At 37.0% G+C, this 23,106-nt stretch overlaps 2 protein-coding genes across 23 annotated transcripts in view; one reads left to right on the top strand and one right to left on the bottom strand.

Moving 5' to 3' along the window:
• Positions 1 to 23,106, top strand: part of mub (poly(rC)-binding protein mub) — an 835,667-nt gene that overhangs the window by 167,966 nt on the left and 644,595 nt on the right. The window lies entirely within an intron of this gene.
• LOC136850476 (octapeptide-repeat protein T2-like) overlaps positions 1 to 23,106 on the bottom strand; it is a gene marked incomplete at its 5' end in the record, with an annotated part of 109,277 nt that overhangs the window by 41,521 nt on the left and 44,650 nt on the right. Inside the window, 4 exons of the mRNA XM_067124049.1 lie at positions 1,543 to 1,603; positions 7,318 to 7,377; positions 17,206 to 17,262; positions 17,334 to 17,385. Of these exons, the coding sequence (XP_066980150.1) occupies positions 1,543 to 1,603; positions 7,318 to 7,377; positions 17,206 to 17,262; positions 17,334 to 17,385 (230 nt within the window). The remainder of the gene's footprint in view (positions 1 to 1,542; positions 1,604 to 7,317; positions 7,378 to 17,205; positions 17,263 to 17,333; positions 17,386 to 23,106) is intronic.

Genomic DNA, 23,106 nt, shown 5'->3' on the forward strand with positions numbered 1-23,106 from the left:
TTCAGCACACACCTCCTCTTGTTTGTGGCCTCGTACAAACGCCCCACAATCCTGCCCAAGTTAATTCCCTTCTTTTATTCCTCTCTTTCTTTCCTATTTTCACAAGGGTATCATTATTGGCATAGCCATCAGGCAGACATTAGGGAAACAATGAACGGCCGTTTGAAAGACTTTAGCGGCTTGGCAGGTTTCCCAAGGTATTGTGTTGATTAACGTGAGGGAGGTTATTGGCCAGTGGCCTCAAGGGGCTCCGTTCACCTCTGCCCGCGTCGCGATCGTCACCTGTTCGAAAAGATGAACCTCATCTGAACTTTAACTTGATTAAGCCACCTGTTCGAAAAGATGAACCTCATCTGAAATTTAACTTGGTTAAGTCACATGTTCGAAAAGTCTGAACTTTGACTTGATTCGGTCACCTGTTCGAAAAGATGAACCTCAGTCTGAACTTTAACTTGACTCAGTCACCTATCCGAAAAGATGAACCTCAGTCTGAACTTTAACTTGGTTAAGTCACCTGTTCGAAAAGATGAACCTCAGTCTGAACTTTAACTTGATTCAGTCACCTATCCGAAAAGATGAACCTCAGTCTGAACTTTAACTTGGTTAAGTCACCTGTTCGAAAAGATGAACCTCAATCTGAACTTTAACTTGATTCAGTCACCTGTTCGAAAAGATGAACCTCAGTCTGAACTTTAACTTGGTTAAGTCACCTGTTCGAAAAGATGAACCTCAGTCTGAACTTTAACTTGGTTAAGTCACCTGTTCGAAAAGATGAACCTCAGTCTGAACTTTAACTGGATTCAGCCACCCGTTCGAAAAGATGAACTCAGTCTGAACTTTAACTTAAGTTTTTATTGTTATTTGAATACAGTTAATTTCAGAGCTTAAAAAATTTTACTCTCATTTTCCCTTTCAGCGCTGAGGGACCTCATTTTAGGTCCCAGTGCTTGGCCTGTGGCCTAAATTTTATATTCCATTCGACAATAACGTTTTTATTATTATTGTAATAATCGATAGAATAAGCTCCTTCATATTTCTCTAGTATCAAGTTCTCTCTCCTTCCTGGGTAGCTGTCCCGTAGGGGCGGTAAGTGCCGTCAATTCACCTCACGCGGTGCACTGCAGGCATTACTTGAGGATCTTTGCGTCGTCCCTTCGGCCCCTAGCTGCAACCCCTTTCATTCCTTTTACTGTACCTCCGTTCATATTCTCTTACATCTTGCTATCCACCCTCTCCTAGCAATAGTTCCATATTGCACCTGCGAGGTTTTCCTCCCGTTCCACCTTTGAAACTTTTCTACTCGCAGTTTCCGTTTCGGCACTGAATGACCTCATAGGGTCGCAGCTCTGGGTCTTTGGCCTCAATTTTACATTCCATTCCTTTCCTGGATGACTTGTGTCTTTATATTCGAGAGACTAATGGTTTAATTTCCAGACGTCATGCAAGATTAGGCGGTCTCTCTTGTCAGCGTCAGGGTTTAGAAAGCTCTACCTTGCGAAGAAAAAGAATATAAATTCGTCTCTGTTGTGCATGGCGTGGAACTTCCTCTCTCTCTCTCTCTCTCTCTCTCTCTCTCTCTCTCTCTCTCTCTCTCTCTCTCTCTCTCTCTCTCTCTTATTTCGGAGTGGAAATCAGTATGGTCGTTGCTTTTACTTTTAAGTTTTATGGGTCTGTTCTTGTTGAATTAATACAGTATATTTGTATGGACAACGACCGTTTTAGTTAGATTTTTTTACTTTCATTTTGCATTTTAAGAAAATGAGAAGATCTTGCACTTCTCTCTCTCTCTCTCTCTCTCTCTCTCTCTCTCTCTCTCTCTCTCTCTCTATATATATATATATATATATATATATATATATATATATATATATATATATATATATATATATATATATATATATATATATATATATATATATGTTTATACAGTCACGTACATACATATACATATACATACATACATATATACATACACCACAGCGATGCATCTCACGGCGTTTGATCCGTGTTATTTGCTTAGGATTAGTTACCAGACCTTTGTAAGCATAGTTACGAAAGAGAGTTATTATTCCCCCGGTGAATATTTAATGCTCTTCTGTTTGTAATGACATTGCTCCCCTCCCCTACCCCCCCCCCACCGTAAGGGTTGGGAAAATCAGCAGTAATGATAGTTAAACATTCAAGAGGAGGAGGAAGAGGATTTTCTAAGGGAGTGAAAAAAATATTTTCTCTGAATGATGATTAAGTATGATGATGAATATAATGAGGATGATGATTTCATGATATTGGTGGTGGTGGTTATGTGTGCATTACACTTCTTATTTGTTTCAGGCAAAGATTTCTCTCCGTGGTGATATCATGATGAATGATAATGGTGGTGGTGATAGTTGTGTGCATTTCACTTCTTATTTTTTTGTTAAAGATTTTTCTCCGTGATAATATGGTGAATATAGTGATATGATTTTCTCTGAATGTTGATAAGTATGGTGATACGATGATAATGATGATATAATGATAATGGTGGTGGTTATGTGCGCATTACACTTCTTATTTGTTTCAATGAAAAATTTATCTCCGTGATGACACATACGAATATGATATGATGATGATGAAAATGATAAAGACAATGATGATGATGAATATAATGATTGTGGTGGTGATAGTTATGTATGAATTACGCTTCTTATTTGTCACAGTTAAAATTTTCTCTCCGTGATGATAAGTATGATGATATGATGATAATGATAATGGTGGTGGTGGTGGTGATGTGTGCATTATACCTCCTGTTTTTTCCCAATTACTGTCACTTTGGTCGGCAGTAGGTTGTACCTTGTGACAGTGAATGACAGTAGGCATACGAGTTTGACTCATCTGCCATTTTTAGTTTTCTGTAAAAGAAAACTATTGTGCCGGCTTTGCCTGTCCGTCCGCACTTTTTCTGTCCGCCCTCAGATCTTAAAAACTTCTGAGTATAGAGGGCTGCAAATTGGCATGGTGGTCATTCACCCTCCAATCATCAATCATGCCAAATTGCAGCCCTCTAGCCTCAGTAGTTTTTATTTTATTTAAGGTGAAAGTTAGCCATAATCGTACTTCTGGCAACGATATAGGCCAGGCCACCACCGGCCCGTGGTTAAAGTTTCATGGGCCGCGGCTCATACAGCATTATTCTGAGACCACCGAAAGATAGATCTGTTTTTAATGGCCTTGATTATACCGCTGCACAGAAAACTCTATTGCGCCGAAGAAACTTCGACGCATTTTTTGCTTGTTAATTTCGTGGAATTGTCTGCGAGAAGGCAATTTTGTCCTTTAGATTTAATAATAGTATTTTTCTTCAGTGTTGCTATGCTAAAGGTACATTTGCTCTTTACAGTTAATAGTGTTTTTTCTTAAGTACTGCGATTCGTAAAGTAGATTTGCCCATAGAATTAATAGTATTTTTTCTTAAGTGTTACGATTCGTAAGGTAAATTTGTCCCTTAAAATTAATAGTATTTTTCTTCAGTATTGTGGTTCGTAAGGTGTCTATGCAATAAAAATTGATAGTATTTTTTCTTCAGTGTTGCGGTTCGTAAAGTACTTTTACCTCTAGAAGAAATAGTACTTTTTCTTTAGTGTTGCAGTACATAAGGTATGTCTGCCCCTCAAGATTAATAGTACTTTTTCTTCAGTGTTGCAGTATGTAAGGTATATCTGCCCCTTGAAATTGGTAGTATTTTTTTCAGTGTTTCTGATTAAATTAATAGTATTTTTCTTCAGTGTTGCGATTCAAAGGTACACTTGCCCCTTAAAATTAATAGTGTTTTGTTTCAGTGTTGCGATTCTAAAGGTATATTTGCCCTTAAAATTAGTAGTATTTTTCTTCAGTGTTGCTGTTTAAACTAATAGTATTTTTCGTCAGTGTTGCGATTCGTAAAGTACATCTGCCTCTTAAAATTAATGATGTTTTTTCTTCAGTGCTGCGATTCGTAGAGTACAGAACATCTGCCTCTTAAAAATAATAGTATTTTTCTTCAGTGGTGCGATTCGTAAAGTACAGAACATCTGCCTCTTAAAATTAATAGTATTTTTTCTTCAGTGCTGCGATTCAGTGTAAAGTACAGTACATCTGCCTCTTAAAATTAATAGTATTTTTCTTCAGTGCTGCGATTCATAAAGTACAGAACATCTGCCTCTTAAAATTAATAGTATTTTTCTTCAGTGCTGCGATTCAAAGTACAGTACATCTGCCTCTTAAAATTAATAGTATTTTTCTTCAGTGGTGCGATTCATAAAGTACAGAACATCTGCCTCTTAAAAATTAATAGTATTTTTCTTCAGTGGTGCGATTCATAAAGTACAGAACATCTGCCTCTTAAAATTAATAGTATTTTTCTTCAGTGGTGCGATTCGTAAAGTACAGAACATCTGCCTCTTAAAATTAATAGTATTTTTCTTCAGTGCTGCGATTCATAAAGTACAGAACATCTGCCTCTTAAAATTAATAGTATTTTTCTTCAGTGCTGCGATTCATAAAGTACAGAACATCTGCCTCTTAAAATTAATAGTATTTTTCTTCAGTGCTGCGATTAAGTAAAGTACAGTACATCTGCCTCTTAAAATTAATAGTATTTTTTCTTCAGTGCTGCGATTAAGTAAAGTACAGAACATCTGCCTCTTAAAAATAATAGTATTTTCTTCAGTGCTGCGATTCGTAAAGTACAGAACATCTGCCTCTTAAAAATAATAGTATTTTCTTCAGTGCTGCGATTCGTAAAGTACAGAACATCTGCCTCTTAAATTAATAGTATTTTTTCTTCAGTGCTGCGATTCGTAAAGTACAGTACATCTGCCTCTTAAAATTAATAGTATTTTTTCTTCAGTGGTGCGATTCTGTAAAGTACAGAACATCTGCCTCTTAAAATTAATAGTATTTTTTTCTTCAGTGCTGCGATTCGTAAAGTACAGTACATCTGCCTCTTAAAATTAATAGTATTTTTCTTCAGTGCTGCGATTCGTAAAGTACAGTACATCTGCCTCTTAAAATTAATAGTATTTTTTTCTTCAGTGCTGCGATTAGATTCAAAAGTACAGAACATCTGCCTCTTAAAATTAATAGTATTTTTCTTCAGTGCTGCGATTCGTAAAGTACAGAACATCTGCCTCTTAAAAATAATAGTATTTTTCTTCAGTGCTGCGATTCGTAAAGTACAGAACATCTGCCTCTTAAAATTAATAGTATTTTTTCTTCAGTGCTACGATTCATAAAGTACAGAACATCTGCCTCTTAAAAATAATAGTATTTTTCTTCAGTGCTGCGATTCGTAAAGTACAGAACATCTGCCTCTTAAAATTAATAGTATTTTTTCTTCAGTGGTGCGATTCGTAAAGTACAGTACATCTGCCTCTTAAAATTAATAGTATTTTTTCTTCAGTGCTGCGATTCGTAAAGTACAGTACATCTGCCTCTTAAAATTAATAGTATTTTTCTTCAGTGCTGCGATTCGTAAAGTACAGTACATCTGCCTCTTAAAAATAATAGTATTTTTCTTCAGTGCTGCGATTCGTAAAGTACAGAACATCTGCCTCTTAAAATTAATAGTATTTTTTCTTCAGTGCTGCGATTCGTAAAGTACAGAACATCTGCCTCTTAAAATTAATAGTATTTTTTCTTCAGTGCTGCGATTCGTAAAGTACAGTACATCTGCCTCTTAAAATTAATAGTATTTTTTCTTCAGTGCTGCGATTCGTAAAGTACAGTACATCTGCCTCTTAAAATTAATAGTATTTTTTCTTCAGTGGTGCGATTCGTAAAGTACAGAACATCTGCCTCTTAAAATTAATAGTATTTTTTCTTCAGTGCTGCGATTCGTAAAGTACAGAACATCTGCCTCTTAAAATTAATAGTATTTTTTCTTCAGTGCTTCGATTCGTAACGCCAATTAAAAAGTCGAAAAAAGGCTAAAGATTATAAAAAGAAACTCGGGGGAATGAAACTGTGCCGTGTTTCACCTTTAATGGGGACATAAAGCAAGACGGAATGTGGGAAGGGAAACAGATTTCTCGTGAAAAAGATAAGAAATGAGAGGATAAAAATGAAAGAAAGGTGAGGTCTCGCAGAGAGAGAGAGAGAGAGAGAGAGAGAGAGAGAGAGAGAGAGAGAGAGAGAGAGAGAGAGAGAGAGAGAAGCCTTTAATTTCTCTAGATAACGGTTCTAGATATTCAAAGAGAGAGAGAGAGACACCTTGCACAGAGAGAGGGAGAGAGAAAACCTTTAATTTTTATAGATAACGGTTCTAGATATTCAAAGAGAGAGAGAGAGAGAGAGAGAGAGAGAGAGAGAGAGAGAGAGAGAGAGAGCCTCTAATTTTTCTAGATAAGAACTGTTCTAGAGAGAGAGAGAGAGAGAGAGAGAGAGAGATATTAAAATATGTATTACCTTTTTTGCGGGGGGGGGAGAATTTCTAAAATGATTATCATAATTAACTCTTAAAAATAAATCACAATAAAAATCAACAAAAAACCGAATTATAATGTAAAGGAAATCTGACGCCATAAGAGAATAAAAAATAAAAAAACAATGACCAAAATAAAAAGAAAACGGAGCAGGAGATTTTTTCCCGTTGATATAAACCCACAATACATTTTTTCCCTTGCTGAATATATGCGCATTTTATTTGCGAAAATGGCACGCTGGAATGCCACTTCATTGAATACGAATTGCGTTCACAAAGCCCCCGTTTTCTATCCACCGATGTACTTCGTTTAACGTTTTTATAAGGCCGTTTTCCGTTGTGCCTTCTTTTTTTGTTGTGGAGCGTTGCTGTTTTTCTCTAAGGTTGAAATTCTCTGGTTTTGTAAGGCGCCGATGGATCTTACTGCACTCCTTCGGGAAAATGAGGGGTTTGTGAAAGAAAATCTTCCAGTGGCTCACTGCAATCGGTTTTTAAGTCTCTCTCTCTCTCTCTCTCTCTCTCTCTCTCTCTCTCTCTCTCTCTCTCTCTCTCTCTCTCTCTCTCTCTAATCGAACGTTGTTCACCTCTTTTTATATACGTACCAAAATATCTCTCTCCCTCTAAACCATCACATGATTCTCTCTCTCTCTCTCTCTCTCTCTCTCTCTCTCTCTCTCTCTCTCTCTCTCTCTCTCTACAAAGGTTCGCTCCGCCATCTCTCTATACGTATCAAAGTGTCTCTGTCTCCTAAACTATCACAAGCTCTCTCTCTCTCTCTCTCTCTCTCTCTCTCTCTCTCTCTCTCTCTCTCTCTCTCTCTCATACACACACACAAACACCTTCTAAACGCCGGCTCTTCCACCTCTTTTGGTTATACTTACCAAAATCTCTCTCTCTCTCTCTCTCTCTCTCTCTCTCTCTCTCTCTCTCTCTCTCTCTCTCTCTCTCGTGTTAGATAATATATATGCGTTTGATAAAAGGGGGTTGAAGGGCGTTGCGTGTCACGGGTCCTTTTACACGTAGGTGGGAGGAGATTTCTTATCTCACCGTGACAGACATGAGTGTGTGCGTAACGCCCTAACTACTTCCCCCTCCTCCTCCTCCTCCTCCTCCTCCTCCTCCTCCTCCTCCTCCTCCTCCTCCTCCTCCTCCTCCTCCTCCACTCTCCATTGCATATGAATGATGGTATCTCTTATATTTAAATCGTAACATATATCGCCTTCATGTATCTTTGATGGTACGTGATTCTCGTCTTTGGTTACCATGTACGAATTAGTATTTTTTTTTTTTAATAGATGGTGTTTATTTCCAGCCTCCATTAGTAAAGGGAGCGAGGCTTCGCTAATGGATGGTGTTCAAACTCACAGTCCATTTGTAAAGGTTTTATATGAAAAAATGTGAGGTAAAGTTTTTTCTATTAAAAATCTTTGGACAAACCGGTCAGTTACTTGTAGTTCAGGAAAAACGGCCAGTCTTTTATTTTATCAACTTTAGTGTTGTGTAATAAAAGAAATCACCTATTAATGGTTAAAATCATGTTATGTATATTGTGTATATATATATATATATATATATATATATATATATATATATATATATATATATATATATATATATATGTGTGTGTGTGTGTGTGTGTACTGTGTGTGTATAATATATATTATATATACATTATATATGTACATATATGTATGTATGTATGTATGTATGTATATATATATACATATACACAGTGCGTTTGTATTTGTGTAAATCCAAATATCATATTCACAAATTTAATAATTCCATTACAATTGTTCTTGAATGACATTCATTTCCGGGCGCTACCTAAGCTGCACGGATTTAAAAAAAAAAAAGAACCGCGTGTCGGCTTGAGCTTAATTCGTGTTCGTTATATACCTTTGTCCGCAACAGAGCGAATTTATTTATAATATCTTCTTTCCAGCAAAACTGAATCTGTCCCTTTACTCAAACCCTGAGGGGAGGGGGACGGGGGAGGAGGAATTGAAATTCGGGAGGCCCTCCTTTCAATATGCAATCTATTGGCAATTGAGGCCTCAACTTGGCTCCCCTCTCTCCCCCTCCTTCCCTCGTTCTCCCAATTCTCCTACATTTATCCCCGCCCGTGTCCGGCTTCCTCTACCCCCCAACCCGTACCCATTGAGGCCTCATCTCTCTTCCCTCCCCTCTCCCCCAATTCTCCTACATTTAGCTCCCCCACCTTCCCAGCCCCAGTCACCAGCTTTGATGAAAGCAAAAAAAAAAAAAAAAAAAACTTGCAATTAAATGTTTCATTATTACAAGAGCATATATATATATATATATATATATATATATATATATATATATACATATATATACAGACACATACATACATACACATACATACACATACATACATACACACACACACACACACGAGAGCCTCGTCCGTCAAAGCATCATTATAATAAGTGTAGGCTCTCTCTCTCTCTCTCTCTCTCTCTCATCGTCCGAATTTATTTTCACTTGTTTTCGTTAAGAAAATTTTTTTGTTTTTTGTTGGGGTTAATGCGATGAAAGAATCGGTTTCTTATTCATTTGTTTATGATTTTTTCTATACAAAAGAAATTTATTTTTGTAATCGTGCACTTGTCATGTTTATCATTATCTTCACCATCATCATCACTTTATCACCATCAATATGTCATCATTACCATCATCAGCATCACGTCACCACCATCCTCATCATCATCACATCACCATATCATCATCACCATAATCATCACCATATCATCATCACCGTAATCATCCCCATATCATCAACATTTCATCATCATCACCATTTCATCAAAATCTTCACCACCACTATCATCACATCACCATCAATACCACATCACCATCCCCACAGCATCGCCATCATATCACCATCATATCACCACCATCATTACATTATCATCATATCACCATCAATATCACATCTTCATCACTTCATCACTGCATCGCCATCATCATCACATCATCATCAACATCATTATCATCATCATCACATCACCATCACCATCACCCATCTCGCTTCAGTCCGATTATTGTTTTTGTAGGTCAGAGGGATTTTAATTCAGGTCGATTTCATCTGATTTTATCTGATTTTATCTCTGACAAAATAATTTTTTTGCTTTCAATTGCAAACGTTATTTTTGATCGATTGATTGATGGATTAATTGCCTATGCGTCGCTTTGCCTGTGTTATGAAGGAAGGAAATTACTGTGTTGGCCTTCACAAGGAAGGGTACTCTTTGACCTAGCATTGTTTGTTTGTTTGTTTGTGGGTACTCCTGTTATCAGGAAAGTTACTCTTTGACCTAGCATTGTTTGTTTTGTTTGTGGGTACTCCTGTTATAAGGAGGGGTACTCTTTGACCTAGCATTGTTTGTTTGTTTGTGGGTACTCCTGTTATAAGGAGGGGTACTCTTTGACCTAGCATTGTTTGTTTTGTTTGTGGGTACTCCTGTTATAAGGAGGGGTACTCTTTGACCTAGCATTGTTTGTTTGTTAGTACTGTTATAGGAAGGTTACTCTTTGAACTAGCATTATTTGTTTGTTTGTTTGTGGGTACTCCTGTTTGTGAGTATATTGGAAAAATTTATGGGAATTGGGAAATTTCGTCCTTATGCTGAGCTTTTGGATGGTCGAGTTTTGAAAGAAATCTGAACACAAGTTACGATTGAGACTTGGGGGAAAAAACCAGCGAATTCAAACGCTATTACTTTTTATTTAATGCTGAAAATATCCCGTTTTATATATTCTCAAAGTAAAGTTATTTAAGTTCACTTATCAATCATACTACTGATATAAGTGAGGGAAAGGATACATTATAAAATATTAGTCTTGAGACTGTCTGTTCAGCTTATAGTAGTGAAAACAGTTCAGTTATAGTAGTGAAAACAGTTCTCTTGAAAAGTTTAGCTTTTTTTTTAGGCAGTAGAAGACGGGATAATTTGATTAACCAATAATTGGAGATTAACCAATAAATTGATATTATCCAATAATTGGAAATTAAACAATAATTTGATATTAACCAATAATTGCAGATTAACCAGTAATTTAATAGCCAATAATTTTATATTAACTAGTAATTTTATATTAAACAATTATTGGAGATTAACCAATAATTTGATACTAACCAACGATTGGAGATTAATCAAAGATTTGGTATAAACCAATAGTTGGATATTAACCAGTAATTGGAGATTAACCAAGATCTGATATTAACCAATAATTTGACATTAACCAATAATTGAAGATTAACCAATAATTTGATATTAACCAATAACTGGAGATTAGCCGATGATTGACTAATCACGATAACTGTGGCATTAGAACCAGTTTGGCTCCATCAGTATAGAAATGACTAGAGTTCTCAATAATGGAATTTTTCCGAACGTGCTTCTTAGCAGAATCAGGTTAGCAACACTAGACACTAATGACCTTATCTTGCAGTTGCACAATTGCAACTCGTCTTCATGTTACTGCTCATATTTCAAATCACTTTGCTCACAGCATATCAGTGTAGGCAGCAGCAGTAGCTTCAGTAATAGTAAGAGTAATTTTTTTTTTCATAACATATGGCGATAGATGGGGTTACTCTTCCGTGTAAAAACTAATTTGTTTTTCTTCCTCATTTCCTTGGTCGAATGTCTTTCTGCATTATTCTTCCTTCGTCATTTTGTTCGTATGTTTCTTCTCGTATTCTTCTCATTCTCGTCCGTTACGTGCCAACGGAACTGCACGGAACAGGAACCAAAATGTCAGTGAGGAAATATGGATGTCCAAGTTTAGTATACATACTCACGCAAAAGGCGATGGCGTGTGTATTTGTGTGTGTGTGTGCGTGTGTAAATAAAAGGCCTTTCCTCACAGTAAGAGAGAGGCCTTTTACTTGACCCTCTCACCATTCCAACGCCGTTTTCTGTCCAACTTCCTGGCTAAGCCGAGTAGGAGAAGGCAGGTAGGAGGACGGTTTTAAAAGGAAACTGAGAGAGAGAGAGAGAGAGAGAGAGAGAGAGAGAGAGAGAGAGAGAGAGAGAGAGAGAGAGAGAAAGTCCTCCTCCTCAAGTCCTCCTCAAGTCCTTCCTCCTTCACTCCCATTGAAAGTCTCCATCATTAAGCACGCCCCACGTAACTCTCATCAATAAACCCAACCAATGCTCCTCCACTCTCCCACAATTTTTATTTAATTTTTTTCTCTTCTCTTTTCTTTCATTCCTTATTCTTTCATAATTAAGTCGGCTGTTGGGTTTTGGGTGGGGAGGGGGTCCTCCCCTCCCTCCTCATAGTCTGGTACCCCACGGTGGGTGTGTCTTCCCCTCCCCTCTACTCCCAGTCAGATACCGCAGGGTGGGTACTTAACCCCCTCCCTCCTTCCTCCTCCTAGTCTGGCACCCCAGGGTGGGTCATTCTCCATCCCCCTTCCTCAGCTTCCCAGTCAGCTACCCAACTCCCAAGGCAGACTCCCACAGGGTAGGTATCCCCTTCCATTCCCACCTCCCCTCTCATTCCTAGTCTGTCACCACCCAGCACCCCTCACCCGTCACATCTCCCATCCTTTCCCACCTCACACCATCTCCCCACTAGCTACGATAACCCTCCCATTCCCAAACCCATTCAGTAATCCTAACCAACCACTTCACTATTACGAATCTTGTTTATTATTATTACGAGTCTTTCTTTTATAAGTCTGTGCTGAATGAAAATCCCCCTTTTTTTATGAATTAAGAATACAGTAACGTTATGTTTTATTATGTCAAGGATTTTTATTTTTGGTGCAGAGAGAGAGAGAGAGAGAGAGAGAGAGAGAGAGAGAGAGAGAGAGAGAGAGAGAGAGAGAGAGAGAGTAGATTTTGATTTCCTCTTGGCGGTTTGTAATATGTATTGACCGTATGTGTATGTATTTATATATGTATATGTATGTATATATATGTGTGTATATATATTTATATATATATATATATATATATATATATATATATATATATATATATATATATATATATATATATATATATATATATATATATATATATATATATATATATATATATATATATATATATATATATGAAAGGAGTTCTTAATAGTTGTTACAGTTCTGGTGTCATTTTTATTGTGTCTACTTATTAAGTAATCTTAATATGTATAAGAGGAAATGTGGTGAATTTACATTTCGCTGATCGAGTGATCAGTATTTTTTTTTTCAACTCAATGTTTTGGTAGCGTCTGAATAGTTTTTTTTACATCCTGCAGGTTTTTCCCTTTTTTACGCTGGAATTCTCAATTTTTCCGTCACGAGGGTACGATATATGTTTTTTTGTTTTTTTATTTTTTTTACAATTTTTTTCTTTTCCGTATTTAAAAGGATGTTGAAAATCCAACGGTTCCCTTTTTTCCCGAAATGTCTTTCAAAAGTTGTATAGCTTCGAACTTTTGTTTAGTCTGGCCTTAAAAGTTTATTTTCCATGGCGAATTAAAAGGAAAAAAAAATAAAACAGTGTTTTTTTCTGAGAAAGAGATTTTGATAATCCTTTGTTATGCTTGGGTATTTTTCAGATTTTTTCTTGTCGGGAATTATGGGTGAAAAATCATTGTGTCCGGACATTTGTGTATGTGTGTGTGTTTGTGTGTATATATATATAGAGAGAGAGGAGAGATATATATATATATGAATATATATATATATATATATATATATATATATATATATATATATATATATATATATATGAGAGAGAGAGATGGTCATATTTAAACTAGATATTTATGTATTTGTAACAGCCTCGACGCCGACCACTTTAACTTCTCGATTTCATCACATCTTCTCGATACGCTTGTCACTACAAAGCCTGAGATTCAGATGAAGAAACATTGAAGCCCAGGGAGGAATCGAACCGGCACCTAATACATCAGAATAAGGTTAACTTTAACCACCTGTCCACCAAGAAGGATATATACTCACTCCCGCTGTCGAATTCAAGTATAATTACTAAAGTTTAAGAGCTCATGAAAACACACACACACACACACACACACACACACACACACACACGTTGTAGGTTTTAGTAACATAACCAGAGAGTCATTGATGTATCATGTAGATTGAGTCATTAAATATTTATATCTTTAACGAGTCACAACTTGTTGAGTTTAAAGTGTTCATGCTTTTCAAGGATATCTTGGTTCTAGTAATTGAATTTGTATAACATTGCTTTTTTAATTGTCATTTATGACAGGCTAGTATTTTGATATAGAATTGGAACTGATTTTGCTTTTTAAGGACATCTTGGTTATAGTAATGACATAGAATTCCTTTGGTTGTAGTAATGACAGAGAATTCCTTGGGGTGTAGTAATGACAGAGAATTCCTTGGGGTGTAGTAATGACATAGAATTCCTTGAGTCGTAGTAATGACATAGAATTCTTTTGGTGGTAGTTATGACATAGAATTCTTTTGGTTGTAGTAATGACATGGAATTCTTTTGGTTGTAGTAATGACATAGAATCCCTGACATTACCTCTTGCATTGTCATTTACGACACGCTAAAGTGTTGTAATACTGATTCGGTTGTGAAGGTTGTTGGGTTGTGACGTACCCCACGATACGTAAAGAGAAATGAAATGATTTAATCATGCTTTCAGAGTCAGTCACATAACACCGAGCGCGCGTGCGCGAGTGTGTGTGTGTCTCTGTGTGTTTGGGGTCGAATTAATGGTACAGCTTTCATGTCAGTAGCCCAGCTTATGGAACGTTAATAATTTCTGCTGCCTGATGTTTGCGTGTGCTTGAATGCTGCTTGCATTTGGGAAAGCGAGGCTTTTTAGATTTAAGAGGGCCATATTTCATTGACAAATGACGATTTGGAAAGGATCAGTCCCTTGTTATAGTGGGTGGGCGTAAAATCGTATGTTGTGGTCATGGTCTCTATATGAAAATTCATGTTTGTACTGTTTTTTTTTATGTAATTCGTTTGTTCAGTTTGAGTAATATCGTTTGTGAATTGGGATCTGATTTATGAATGAATTATGACGTTTATTGTGCTGTTTGTGTTTCTTAATGGTATGTTCAGTGTGATCAATATCGTTTGTGACATGTGAAATGAGACTAGATATATGATTTAATTATGAAATTTACGTTGTCAAGTCAAGCACTTGGGTACTTCCGGCCATTCAGCATTTGCGACAGTGAAAAGAGGATCTTAGAGTGGTTGGACAGCAAAATAAAGAGATTCAGGATGAAATGCAAGGATCTACAGGTGGAGGGAGTTGGAGTGGTTGGACAGCTAGACAAAGAGATCGGGAAAACGAAGGAGACGAAATGCAAGGATCCATAAGTGGAACTGGGAGGAAACCGCACAGTTTCCACAAGAAGTCATAGTTAGAGAGGTTGGACATCATGAATGAAGAAAGAAAGCGGGAACGGAGGCAAAATAAAAGGCAAAAAGGTAAATGTCTACAGTACACCATGTGAAGAGCACTGACGGCACGACCTCCCTACGGGGGTGACTTGGGATCTGAAGATGCTCCGGTTTTCGGGGCTTGAGGGTCCAAATCGAGGATCGTGGATCCGCCAGGTTGATAAAACCTCAGCTTGTCGTCAGTTAACTTCCGGTCTTGTTATATCAATTGGGGAATTGTTGAAAATTGGGGTTGGGGGGGGGGTGGGGGAGGTTGTCCGTCCTGAAATTGAAAGAGAATAGATGTTAGAAGGGTTATATATATGAAAAAAAAAAAATCAAAATCGGTCATTTGGGGTAACTTGGAAAAGGAATTCCTTCTTGGAATTGAAAGAGATTAGATATTAGAAAGGGTATATGAGAAAAAATAAATAAATAAATAAATAAATTGAGATAAAAAAACCTGCAGGTGACACTTTAGAAAAAGACACGACTAGATTGAATACATCATTCGGTGATGGGTAGGGGAGATGGTATACGATAATAATCGCCTTGTTTTACTTACATATTATATACAGTGTATTTATCCTTTGTTTTTTTTCGTTCTCTAAAGAAAACAAAATGGAATGGGGGCTTAGAGCTTGTTGGAGGCTACGAAACTTTGGGAGGAGGGGGAGGGGTCAGAGAAGATAGGGGAGAGGTGGGGGTAGGGCCTTGGGGAGAGGGTGATTCCCCAACCCAGAAGTCTGTGCCGGAGATGAATTAAAGAGGACCAGGTTCTTTAGAGGCATTTTCCCCCTCTTTTCTTCTCCTCTTTTAAAGAGGTCGGGGATGTGCTTTGGATTACATTTCAAAATGAGAGACGCCCCTCTCCTACTCCCTCCCCCTCCCCCTCCCCCCTCCCTCCTCCAGGAGGTCTCGGGGGACCTGAGAGAGAGAGAGAGAGAGAGAGAGAGTTAGTGTAGTGAGGTGGAAGTCATATTTATTGTTTATGATTTTCTTCCATTTAACACGAGACTTGTTCTTATGGGAAAAATGTGGAGAAGAAGAAGGGGACGATTAGAGAAGAAAAGGAGAGAGAGAGAGAGAGAGAGAGAGAGAGAGAGAGAGAGAGAGCATTCATAAATGTTTATTGTACAGAAAGATTTCGTGTTTTCTTTTGTCTCTCCTGCGTTTTCTCACTCCCACTTATCGGGATTAAGGTGGTTTCCAAATGAATTAGAAACAGGGGTTTGGTTGGGTGGTTGGTCGCTTGGAAGGGAGGGAGAGGGAGAAAGGGAGAGGGAGAGGGAGAGGCCCCGGAAGGGAATGGTCGATCTTTTTCTTTTCATATCTTTTGTTTTTCTTTTTTGTATATTTTGGATAACTTATGTGTTATTTTTTAACATTTATTCCGGCTAGTTTGATTTCCTTTTTATTGTCTATTTTTTCCCCATATTTTATTGGGGTTCTCACTGGAACATAGCCCCCCTCCCCTCCCCCCCTTTTCTCCCTCCTTGTCAAGAGCTCACCCAGATTTATAGAATAATCGTTTGCATAGGAAAAAAACTTCAGATCTGTCGGATGTTAGAATGTTTATGCATAATGATAAATTTTCAGTATATTAAAGTAAAGCTGTTTTTTGTGGTTTTTGTAATGAGAATGTAATTAATGGTAATGCTTATATCTTAGATGGTGCTGTGAGGGTAAAAATGCATCGTTGAACCCTACATTTGTTACACGGATAAACAGTCTTATGTTAACATATTGAGCTTAATTTGTTTCCACTCTGACGCATTCATGGTAAAAAACCTCTCTCTCTCTCTCTCTCTCTCTCTCTCTCTCTCTCTCTCTCTCTCTCTCTCTCTCCTCTCTCCTGATTTGTCTCCACTGACGTATTTATGGAAAAATCCCCCTCCTCTCTCTCTCTCTCTCTCTCTCTCTCTCTCTCTCTCTCTCTCTCTCTCTCTTAATTTTTTACGCTCTGATTTATTTATGGAAAAAAATTCTCTCTTCTCTCTCTCTCTCTCTCTCTCTCTCTCTCTCTCTCTCTCTCTCTCTCAATCTGTTTACACTCTGACGTATTTATGGAAAAAACATTTCTCTCTCTCTCTCTCAATTATTGTTTGCCTCTTTACATTATTGGGTACCATTGTCTTCAATTGGTGAATTTTAAAACCAACTGCGTTTCCATTAGTCTTTATTTATTTTCCTTTTATCGGATGGTTTAAAAGTCTCTCTCTCTCTCTCTCTCTCTCTCTCTCTCTCTCTCTCTCTCTCTCTCTCTCTCTCTCTCATTATTGTTCAATTTCCTCTAACTGGTGAATTTTAAAATCAAGTCAGTATTCAAATTTTACTCTTAACATTCTCTCTCTCTCTCTCTCTCTCTCTCTCTCTCTCTCTCTCTCTCTCTCTCTCTCTCTCATTATTGTTCAATTTCCTCTAACTGGTGAATTTTAAAATCAAGTCAGTATTCAAATTTTACTCTTAACATCTCTCTCTCTCTCTCTCTCTCTCTCTCTCTCTCTCTCTCTCTCTCTCTCTCTTATTGTTCAACTCTCTCTCTCTCTCTCTCTCTCTCTCTCTCTTTTTTCTCTTTTCTCTCTCATTATTGTTCAATTTTTCTCTCTAACTGGTGAATTTTAAAATCAAGTCAGTATTCAAATTTTACCTTAACATCCATCTCTCTCTCTCTCTCTCTCTCTCTCTCTCTCTCTCTCTCTCTCTCTCTCTCTCTCTCTCTCTCATTGTGTTCAATTTCCTCTAACTGGCAATTTTAAAATCAAGTCAGTATTCAAATTTACTTTAACACACTCTCACACATTGTTCTCAGTCTTGTTCTGTCTCTTTCTGTATTAGTTGTGTGTGAATGAGAATTTTACTCTTAACATGGATCCATTGTATAGGAATACTCTTTGAGAACCCCTCTCTCTCTTGTCTTTTGTTCAATTTCCCTCTAAAAGAAAAAAATGAAAAAAAGGATGTTTTCAATCTTTTGTTGCTTCTCATTTTTTTTTAAAATCAGGTCTTTCTCTTTGTTTGTTCCTTTCTCCTCCTTTATTCCTCCTCCTCCTTCTTCTCCTCCTCTTTCTCTTCTCTTCGGAAACTCCTGAAAGTTTTTTGAAATGTTGGTTCTGTCTTTGCTGTCTTGTGTGGCTGCTGATATGGTATTGTATAGGAATACCTTTGAGAACCCACCTTTGTATTAGAAAGAAAAAAAATGAGATGCAATCTTTTGTTGCTTCTCATTTTTTTTTAAATCAGGTCTTTTCTCTTTGGGAGAGAGACTCCTCCTTTATTTTGGTTTTCTTTTAAAGTTTTTGAGACGTCTTTGCTGAAATCAACGTTTATGGTAGGTATGAGAGAGAGAGAGAGAGAGAGAGAGAGAGAGAGAGAGAGAGAGAGAGAGAGAGAGAGAGAAATCTTGTAGTAGTTTAGAGGGAAAGAGAGATATCAGTACGTATAGAGAGATGCCAGAATGAACGTGTATATATATATATATATATATATATATATATATATATATATATATATATATATATATATATATATGAGAGAGAGAGAGAGAGAGAGAGAGAGAGAGAGAGAGAGAGAGAGAGAGAGAGATAAGGGCGGTGAGCGCTTATATGGTCGGGTTCCCTTGAATGGTTTGCCTGTAATAGAATTCCTTCCTAACGTTGCAACTTTTCTCATACATATTCAGGTGAGAATTTACTTCACCTGTTTGTTTATTTTTGTTATTAACTTGCTGCTCTTCTGCTTTTGAAACTAAATGACTAAATATAATTGTGAAGTTTGAAAAGTTATGCTTGAATTGTTTGTTTCGTGGGTTGCTGGGAGGGCTATGCAATTATGGGTTTATTTTGGTTATAAAAGTTAAAAATCGTATGATAGAGTTAGCTTATAATGTTGATTGCAGTCATTCGATAGTACCGAATTATTTTATTGTGACAGAAAAACGTGAATTTGTGTAATATGTGTAACAGTTTTGTAATTTCTACCGTACAGTGAGTACACATGTCACATTAGCTATGCCAGTACAAGGGTGGTAAACATGTAATGCCTTATTTAATTATTTCCTGTATTTTTTTTTGCAAGATTTTTTTTTTCGATTGAAAACAACGAGATTCGATGATGGCCTTGTTCTTTAATAATTAAACGACTGACATTGGTTATTTTTAAGTGTATTTATAGGGTATATGAAATTCTTCTAAAAATTGAATGTCTGAAAACTGAATATTTCATGACATTTTATTAATTAATTTTGCAAATAAACTCAGATATTTACGCTGTCCATCTGGACATCTTATTAAATATACGTGGTATATATCGCCGGTGATTGCTTTCAGCGTAAAATTTCAAAACTTATTTTTCTAACTTTCTACAACCACAGATTTTTAACATACACTCCACACACATTATACAAATTTTTAATATATACTATACATATATATATATATATATATATATATATATATATATATATATATATATATATATATATATATATATAAAATGTATATATATGTAAAATCTGCACAAGTCAGGACAAAAGGAAGAGAGAGAGATATGTATGTGTATATATATATATATATATATATATATATATATATATATATATATATATATATATATATATATATATAAATGTACACGCACACGCGCGCGCGCGCACGGTAAAAACACCTGTAAAATCTGCACAAGTCAGGAAGAAAGAGAGAGAGAGAGAGAGAGAGAGAGAGAGAGAGAGAGAGAGAGAGAGAGAGAGTTTATATAGAATGCCGAGCAGCAAAGTTCAGCTTCTAAAATGAGAGAGAGAGAGAGAGAGAGAGAGAGAGAGAGAGAGAGAGAGAGAGAGAGAGAGAGAGAGAGAGAGGGTGGATGAAGGTATCGCAGGTCCGTGAAAAGGAACGTGCAGAAGTTGAGACGATGTGGGGAAATGGGAGGGGGCCGAGATGTGGGAGGGGAGGGGGTGGGTGTTAGGTATCAAAGAAGGATTGAGAATGAGGTGGCAAGGGGGGTTGGGTTTGCTTTTTCGGGGAAGGGAGGAGGGGGAGGAGGAGGAGGCAGGGTCGTTGCCAGGTAGGGCTAGAGCATAGAAACATGACGGAGCAGCACAAGAGAGAGAGAGAGAGAGAGAGAGAGAGAGAGAGAGAGAGAGAGAGAGAGAGAGGAGAGAGAGAGAGAAAGGTTACAGGTGAATAGAGATTACAAAAAAAAATCCCAAAAATGACCCCCCAAAAAAAGAGAGAAAAAGAGGCCTGAATAGGGCCTCCCACCTCAATAGGAGCGAGAGTTTCCTTGACGCCCGCGCTTCGCAATGCAGCCGCCGCCGCTGTAGAGATATTCTTTGATTCATTTTTTAAAGGGATGTAGAGGATATAAAAGAACTCGCGGTATATACATACGCATAGGCGGGGAGGGGAGGGGAAGGGGGAAGGTGGGGGCGTAAATGGAGGCGTGGGGGGGAGGGCAAAGAGGGATTTTGTAGGTGGAAATGACGTGGATGGGAGAATGGGGTTTTGCGTAAGTAGGAAGGAGATGGCTGTGAATACTGCGTATTGCGTGCGTATGCCATTATCTATCTGTCTATATATATATACACACATATATATATATGTATATTTATGTGTGTATATATGTATACATGTATATATATACAGATATACATATACATATACACATACATACATACACACCATAGGAAAAATGAAACACTTTGGTATGTAGGTCCTGACCCGTTTCCTCTTTAGAACTCACACACCTTCGTCACTGTGATATAAAGACGAAACTAGCTAGGTTTTATACCCATTATTTCATTGTTTCATCATACAAAGGTATTAAAGTGCATTGCCTTTCAGTATTAGCATCATTGTAAGAAGGTGTGTCCAGTCCATCTCATTGAAAAAGTGGAAAGGTGTTAGTCAGGACTATACCTGTCTTATACCTGAAAGTATTTTCCTTTTAATTTCTTTTTGTGGTAAATGTAATGTTTTCCCACATGAGGTGAAGAAATTATTTTTTTTTTTTGCAACTTGAATTTGCCATGCTAATTGCAACTCTGTTGTCCCATTTGCAAGAGCAAATTGGTTTCTTGTTGCCTGACCCTTTTAGGGGGGCGCCTTTGTAAATTTCCACCTAATATTTGCTCTTCTCGGTTCTCTTTTTCACGTTGTTTTTAATGAGGAAAGAGCAACAATATACAACTACAAAAACAAATCATTATTATATTATTGTAGTTTATCAATATCTTGAACAAGTTTTTTCATAGCTTCGGGTAAATTACATAGCACCTGTCCAAAGTTCACTTATTCCATAAGTTTCGGTACTTCTTTCTCCACCATTTACAAAAAGCGAATATGATGGCGTTATTTGCCTCTTGATAATGGAAGAGTGAGAACTACCGAAACGTTGAGGAATAATTTACGTATTATTATTATTATTATTATTATTATTATTATTATTATTATTATTATTATTATTATTATTATTATTATTGACTCTATACTAGGTAGTAGCAGTCTGCAATTAAAACTTGACGTCTCAAAAGCCCTATTGTCGAGGATTGCATGAAAGCTGTTTTGTGTGCCTTAATGCTCAGACTTTGACGGAAAGTTTGTAAAGAGGAAGAAAGATGGAGGAAGGAAGAAGAAAAAAAAAAAAAAGTTGCACGAGCGTGATTAAAACTTCGCAAGTCGTAGGAATTCAAGAAAAGACTGTTTGTCTTGCGATTTTTTCTTTTTGGGAAAAGAAAACAAATAGGTCTTTTGCTGTTTTTGTTTTTAATTTTTTTTGTTTTGAATTTCTTGACAGCGGTGAGCGAGATTTGTTTATTCCCTTCGGAGAGAGAGAGAGAGAGAGAGAGAGAGAGAGAGAGAGAGAGAGAGAGAGAGAGAGAGATTCAGATATTTTACACTGTCATTGTCATTGTATTCGAGAATTTCTCTTTCTCTTTCTTCTGGAATTTTCACACAGAGAGAGAGAGAGAGAGAGAGAGAGAGAGAGAGAGAGAGAGATTTCAGATATCTATTTTATACTGTCATTGTTTTCGAGAATTTCTCTTTCTCCTGGAATTTTCCACAGAGAGAGAGAGAGAGAGAGAGAGAGAGAGAGAGAGAGAGAGAGAGAGAGAGAGAGAGAGAGAGAGAGAATAGATTAATATAGGGAAAAGATTCACATCAACCAGCATTGTAATATTTTGTAGGGGAATAAAAAAAAATTATATACACTTAAAGACAAAAATACAACAAATGAATAAATATATTTATATATATAAGCAGAAAAAGAATATAATTGTTAATGGTGATGAACAGCATGGAAATACCCTTTGCCAAAAAACTTGGGCTTTGTGAAATACGCGAAAGCTTGTATTTGGCGCATTTAACTGTAAGAGGCTTAACAGGCCTTGAGCAGCTCGCTGGTGTGTGCAATTCCTATTCGCTCCTGAAATGCCGGAACGCCGCTAATAAATGCGATTGCGTCATTGAACAGGAAATATAAAGACAATGTAGCAGCAATTGCTGCGTTTCTAGCGGTTACTGCTGCGTTTGTAGCGGATACTGCTACATTTGTAGCTGATGCTGCTACATTTGCAGCGATTATTCTTTCATTTGTAGCGGCTACTGCTACATTTTGTAGCCGATGCTGCTGCATTTTTAGCAGATAATGCTACATTTGTAGCGGATACTGCTACATTTATAGTGATTATTGTTGCATTTGTAGTGGCTACGGGTTCATTTGTAGCGGATGCTGCTACATTTGTAGCTGATACTGCTACATTTGCAGCGATTATTGTTGCATTTGTAGAGTGGCTACAGCTGCAATTGTAGCGGATACTCCTACATTTGTAGCTGATACTGCTACATTTGCAGCGATTATTGTTGCATTTATAGCTACTACTGCTACATTTGTAGCGGATAATGCTACATTTGTAGCGGATACTGCTACATTTGCAGCGATTATTGTTGCATTTGTAGCGACTACTGCTACATTTGTAGCGATTATTGTTGCATTTGTAGCTGATATTGCTACATTTGAAGCAGATAATGCTACATTTGTAGCGATTCTTGTTGGATTTGTAGCGACTACTGCTACATTTGTAGACGCTGCCGCTAAATTTTTAGCGACTGATTCCGCTAGATTGTGAGAGTCATATACATAAAGAAATTTAATTGAGGCTTTGCAGTCTACACCCTTATAAAAAAGATGCAGTGCTTTGTTTGCAGTTAAAATTCCTTGATAAATTTAATGTGAATTTATTTTCGT

Source organism: Macrobrachium rosenbergii, chromosome 22, assembly GCF_040412425.1.
Source record: "Macrobrachium rosenbergii isolate ZJJX-2024 chromosome 22, ASM4041242v1, whole genome shotgun sequence".
Classification (NCBI taxonomy): domain Eukaryota; kingdom Metazoa; phylum Arthropoda; class Malacostraca; order Decapoda; family Palaemonidae; genus Macrobrachium; species Macrobrachium rosenbergii.